General features: G+C 36.9%; 1 protein-coding gene and 1 pseudogene across 1 annotated transcript in view; both read left to right on the top strand.

Annotated features, from left to right (window-relative positions):
* Positions 1-6,668, top strand: part of Eml5 (echinoderm microtubule associated protein like 5) — a 247,615-nt gene that overhangs the window by 89,896 nt on the left and 151,051 nt on the right. Inside the window, exons 3-4 of the mRNA XM_023719668.1 lie at positions 264-362; positions 4,270-4,338. Coding sequence (XP_023575436.1) covers positions 264-362; positions 4,270-4,338 — 168 coding nt within the window. The remainder of the gene's footprint in view (positions 1-263; positions 363-4,269; positions 4,339-6,668) is intronic.
* LOC105742731 lies at positions 383-1,254 on the top strand (annotated as a pseudogene).

Raw genomic sequence — 6,668 nt, 5'->3', positions numbered from 1 at the left:
AAGTAGGTGCCTTAGACCACTGAGCCATCTCTCCATCCCCAGTCTTCTGTTTCTTAAGGAAGGAACAATATATATGATGTATGTGCAAGTTTTAGCAAGGTGAAATACATCTACCTTATGTCTATGGTATCTGTAAAATACAGATCTATAAGTTATTAGGTTTATAAAATTCATGAATAGTATTTATTTGCCATTTGTAACCTGGTTGTTCTCTGATTTGTTTTCCTTGTTATTCTCCTCTGGACGTTTTGGACCTAACCCAGCGCTTAGTTTCTGTTGGGCTGGATTCCAAGAATGCAGTTTGTGTCTGGGACTGGAAAAGGGGGAAAGTGCTGTCTGTGGCTCCTGGTCACACAGATAGAGTAAGTATTCTGCTTTGGGAATGATAGGGCCTGCTGCACAGGAAGAGGCCCAGAACAGTGCTGGACATTTTGTTCTTTTAGGTTTTGTTATTGCCAGCTTAAAATTTTATATGTTAAAAAGTTACACAATTATTGGGGAGAGGCCGGCGGTATAGCACAGCGGACTAAGCACTTGCTTAGGTAAGCTCAGGGGCCAGGGTTCGATCCCTGACTCCGTATGTTGTGCCGGCCCTGCTCCCAGGCGCACTGAGCTGGAAATGGAGTCTGGGCGGGGTGGCGCGCCTATAATCCCAGCATTTGGAGACAGAAATCAGGAGGATCACTGTGAGTCTGAACTGTGTAGTGAGACCCTGCACAAAAAAAAAGAAAAAGAAAAAGAAAACCTTAAAAAAATATATTGCTCTCTGATTGTCCCGCTGCTGTCAAGCAGAAAGACAGAAAGACAAGAAGCCTCAGAGGTCATCCTGGCAGTTTAATTTGGACCTGATCCAGTAGTAGACGGAAATCTTGATTCTGGAAATTTTGAACGGTTTCTGAGGGAGAAGGTTAAAGTCAATGGAAAAACTGGAAACCTTGGGAATGTTGCTCACACTGAATGGTTCAAGAATAAGATCACAGTTGTTTCCGAGGAACAGTTCTCCAAAAGGTATTTGAAATATCTTACCAAGAAGTATCTTAAAAAGAATAATCTTTATGACTGGCTTCGCGTGGTTGCATCTGACAAAGAGACTTCCGAACTCCGATACTTCCAGATTAGTCAAGATGAAGATGGATCAGAGTCTGAGGACTAGGTAGTTGCCACTTATAGGGCTTTGCTTTTTCCTAAAACAAATGAAGTATATGTGAGAAAGAAACACCCAGAAATGGACTTTTAGTTTATTGGTGAATAAAAACTTTGCATTCTTAAAAAAAAATATTGGGGAGAGGAAAGGATGCGAATGACTACACATTTATTGGTTTCTTTTTTTCTTTTTTGGCATTTTTAAATTAAGGGTATACAGGGTCTATAGAGTCTCACCACTAGATTGGACTCATAATGATCCACCTGGGTTCAGCCTCCCAAGCACTGGGGTTACAGGAGCGCACCACCGTACCCAGTCTCAGCTGCCCTCTCAGCACAACCTGGGGGCTGCATCTGCCTAAGCAAGCCCTTTAATCCGCTGAGCTGTTTGGCCAGCTCCAGTTTCTTAGATGCTGAATTGTTCAAAAACTGATTGTAATAATGGTTGTATAGTTCTGTGACCATACTAACCATTGGATTGTATACTTCAATTGAGTAAATAATTTAATATGGAAATTATAGCTCAGTAAAGCTATTTAAAACACAGTATTTTAAAAATTGTAGAATTGTGAGACTCAGAAACATGACTCAGTGTGTATAGTATTAGCAGAAAACTTTTAACTCAGTGATTCAGAACAAACAATGCATTTTCTGGGGGGTGGGTATGGGTTTAGTATCTTTATTGAATAGTAATTTACTTATAAAGGATTGTACATATTTAGTATGTACATTTTGAGTTTGGACATATGCAGATATCCATTATTCAAATATTATTTTTAAAATTCAATGATTTGTGTCTAGGGTCTGTTTAGTTGTTTTGCTATTAATGTGTTACATGTTTTATATTACTGCAGACTACAGACGTTGTGTAGTATTTTCAAGGCTCTGGATTTAATCCCCAACAGTGCAGAAAAATAATGTATTACAACTTTTTTAGAGATTTAACATTTTTACTTTGCAGATTTGTGTATATATATTTTAGGCTGGGGAGATAGTTTGGCAGTCTAAGTGCCTGCCTGGCAAGTGTCAGGACCTGGATTTGATCTCCAATACCACATGCCGTGTTGGCCCCAGAACCCCAAATGCACCATGCTGGCCACCAAAACTGGCTATGGTGATGCACACCTGTAATCCCAACGCTGGTAAGGCTGAGATAAGAAGATCCCTACAAATCTGAACTGTGTAGTAAGGCCCTGTACAGAACAAATAAATAAATAAATAAATAATTTTAAAAATCAAAAACATATTTTTTCTAAGTTATATAAGATTAATAAACACTTTGTTTCAATTATACAGTACATGATTTTGTGAACATAAAACAATTTTATAAGCTCTTAAAAATGTCTGATTGCTTAGTATGTGTAGTAAAGTCCTAACTCAAACCAAAATAGAGACAAAATCAATTATTCTGTTTTATAAGAATTACAACTTGTGGGCCAGCCAAATAGCTCAGCGGATTAAAGTACCTGCAAGCAGGCACAGGGACCCGGGGGTGCAATCCCCAGGCCTGCCGTGCTGGCCCCACCCCTGGGGCGCACTGAGATGACAATTGAGACTGGGCATGGTGGTGCATGTGTAATTCCAGCTCTTGGGAGCCTGGAAACAGGTGGATCACTACGAGTATGATCTAGCAGTAAAACCCTGAGCACCCTGTAGACCCTTCCCTAAATTACAAAAAAAAAAGAAAGATAAGAATTATAATTTGATAAAAGTTATACAGAAAATTTTGTGTATGTAGCAGACTCAAGCCCATTTTACAATCTTGCACATATTTATAATTTAGATAATTATAAAATGTTGGATATGTTTTTTATTAGATAGCGTTTTGTTAATAATCTTCCCTATTCCTAGGACAAAGTACCTGACACTCATGCTTTATTTTGGCTCATGGCTTTAAAGGATTCAGTCCCTCATTGGCTGGCTCCAGACAGAAACGGCATGGTAGAAGGGCGCGGCAAGTGAAAGCTGCTCAAGCCATGGCAGAACTATAGATGCACCCTCCACAGGCACACCCACCGTGCCGTTCCTGGCTGGGCCTCGCCTCCTAACACTGCATGTCCCTTATGAATGTAGTAATCCCCCATTCCAATCACCTTCTGAAAGTACCATCTCTGAACACGTGAGACTTTTGCGGGAATTTTAAATGGTAGTTCGGCATTCTCTTACTTAAAGCATTTCACACCTTAGTACTTTGAATTTAGTAAATAGGCCAATTATTTTAAAAATTGTTAGAATTTTTAAGGTGTTTTGTGTTGTTTTGTGTTTTTTATTTAATCTTTTATGATGCATTATTAAACATTAAGTTATAAGAAGTATTTTTTCTTCATTACCAAAGAGTTACTTTACGAGTTTTTAGACACGATGAATACCTGAGGTTAGATTATACGGGGATCAAGGAAACATGGTGATGACTGCCAGAGAGCAAAGCAAGTGAATTATTTTTCAAATGTTATTTTTTCTTTTTACTTGTTCAGTTGTCTATTTCTAATGCATATTTTCTTTCATCTGAGTTTTTGCTTATTATAAAATGATTTGTATATATTCAGAATTTATGAGAGCTTAGTATGAACCAAGCCTGGCAACTCCTAAATATTAAATATGTGTAAATTACTTTTGTTTGGCCCATAAACAGAAAGAACACTTTAAAAAAAAAAAAACTGTGAAAAAATGTTTTTTACCTTTGTGAAAGTAGTCTTCTGTCATGGAAAGCTATAAACATATTCATTATTTCTAGCCTTGTCCATGTTAAGTGGTTGTGGTGACACATGTCTATAATCCCTGTACTTAGGATGGCTGAGGCAGGAGGACCACGAGGAGTTGGAGGCCAGCCTGGGCTCCATGGTGAATTCAAGGCCAGACTGAGTGGCATAGCAGGATTGTGTAAAGAAAAAAAAAAGAAAAGAAATAGAAATGTTACACATTTCATTTTACTAATTGTTTCCCTAAGTTGATGATAACTAAAAGAGTTGTTTTTATTTCTCATGAGATTTTGGAATGTGGGGTTCTGATTATTTAGTGAGACTGCTATAGTTGATGATAAAGGTTTGGGACATTTGGTCTTTTGCACAGGAATTTTAAGTGATTATGGAAAGAAATATTTTAACCATGAATTCAATTTGTTTACAGATATTTGATATTTCTTGGGATTTGTACCAGCCAAATAAACTTGTCAGCTGTGGTGTAAAACATATCAAGGTACTAGAAGGGTTTTGTTTTATAATCTGTTGCATTTCATTTTTTGCTTCTTAAATATATAGTACGCTATTAAAACTTTAGGGTAGTTTTAGAAATTTGACAGTATTATTTTTTAACCATCAACTTTAAAGTTTGTATGTTCAGTCTAACAAAAATATTGCATAGTTATTTTGAAACATTGTAAATAAGAATTCCTTTACCAAAGCATATGTAAATAAGAATTAATGAGGGGGCCTGGCCCTAGCTCAGGCCTTTAAGTGGCTGCTTCCACAAAGCTGTCAGCCTCAGGTTGCTGGAGTTCAAACCTCACACCTCTCCCGCTGGCCAAAAGTGCCCTGAAGGCATTCGAGGAACAAAAAAAAAAAAAAAAAAGAATTAATGAACCACCACTCTCAGTAATTTATTCCAGTGAGGAAGGATTCATTGTGTTCATCTTGTGTCTTCATATTTCACTTACAAAGTAAAAGGTAATATTAGATAATCAAGTAAACATGAAGCTCTTCATTCCCAGAGCAGGAGGTATGTAGACGCTGCGCGGAAGATTTTTCCACCACTCATTATAGGTGCAGTGTGGGTGAGCTTTTAACCTCTCTGAGCTTTTTTCAGTTCTTAAAACTGATTGCTCTTATTCTTAAAGAGTCCATGATTAAAAAGACAGCATATTTCAGGGCCTGGCCAAAGGTCAGCTTTCTGAAAGTGTTATTATTTTCTTTTTCTATATTTGCCTTCTGATTTGACTTCAGCTCTAATAACCATTACTTACTCTGCTCATGCAAACTTTAGGTTTTGTTTTAAAATTATAGTTGAAAATTTGAAGCCCATAAAAAGTTAGTAAAGATATTCATTTTGTTTCTAATAAAAGTCACTACTGCAAATGACATATACTTGCTTTTCTTATAATCTCTTATCTAACAGTTTCTGATCAGAGTTAATTCCTAGTGAGTCCAATGCAGCTTTAGCTGCTGCTGAAATTCTGGGTTTTTTTTTTTAATATTCTGGTATTGGTTTGTTAAGGCAGTAATATTAAATCTTCTATCTTTTCAGTAACTATTAAGTAGCAAAAACATTATGCTAGGCTTTAAGGCACATGAGGTAAACACTATGAAGAAACTTTTGTTTATCTTTGAGAGCAAGATGATGAGCAAGATATATAAGATATACATACATATCCTAGTAAATGATTGGCTAATTTTGAATAAAGAGATCTTACTGGTGATTTATATTGTAAATAAAGCTAAAAGTTACATTTTCAGGGATTTCTTTCAGAGCTCTTCTAAGACTGAACAAACCTACATCTTCATCATAGGATTTCCTTTCCTTTTCTTTGGTACATGCAATGAATATTCCTTTTCCCCAGAAAATAAAACCTCACCATAAAATAATCACCCTTGAAAACTAGAGATCAAAAATGGCAACTGAACACAGGCTATCCTTGTCTTACCTTCCTCACAGAGTAGCTGCCAAGCAAGAGAATAGTGATGGCAGGTAAGACACGGATAGCCTGCGTGGAGCTGGCATGTACGATCTCTGGCTTTCAAGGGTGGTTATTTTCCAGCTACCTTTTCTTTTCAGGGAAACACAGGTAGTGTGGTATTAAAGCCTGGTGTGGTGCCATACACCTGTAATCCTAGCACTGAGGAACCTGAAGCAGGAGAATAACTCTTAAGCTTGAGGCCAATGTGGACTTCATAGTGAGATCAAGACTAGCTTAAACTACGTAGTGAGACCCTGTCTCAAAAATTTTAAAAATAAAAAAAAAATAGAAAAAAAATTTTAAAAATAGCAGCATAGTTCTTTTTTGTAGGCAGTCTGTGTAAAGAAACTAAGTCCCAAAGGTGATCTAAAATGGTGCAGTGGCTCCTGCCACCTGATTTAATAGACACTAGCTGTTTAGATATAAAGTTAAATAAAATTTAAAATTCACGCTACCAGTCAATTCCAAATGCTCAAATGTATCTAATGGTTACTGCATTGGAATGCATGCATACACACACACACACACACACACACACACACACACACACACACATTTTCATCATCACTGAGAATTCTATTGGAAAATACTGATCTATAGTTCAGAATAGTAATCCTAGCTCTTGCTTAATATCAAAAGCGTTTGGAAGTCTGGGCCTCATTCCCCAAAGATTTTATCTCAGTTTCACCTGTGTTGGGGGGGGTTCCGGAAATTTTCCCAGGTGATTCTAATGTGAAAATAAGATTGGGAATTACTGACTTCGAAGGAGGTAATAGATTTAAATTGGGAATTGCTATTTTTAATGCACAGAAATTATGGAGGTGTTTATTTGTTTATTTATTTATTTATTTATTTA

Source organism: Octodon degus, unplaced genomic scaffold (genome assembly GCF_000260255.1).
Source record: "Octodon degus isolate 3935 unplaced genomic scaffold, OctDeg1.0 scaffold00070, whole genome shotgun sequence".
Taxonomy (NCBI): Eukaryota; Metazoa; Chordata; class Mammalia; order Rodentia; family Octodontidae; genus Octodon; species Octodon degus.
The sequence above is the reverse complement of the archived record's forward strand: the minus strand, read 5'-3'. Positions and strand labels throughout refer to the sequence as shown.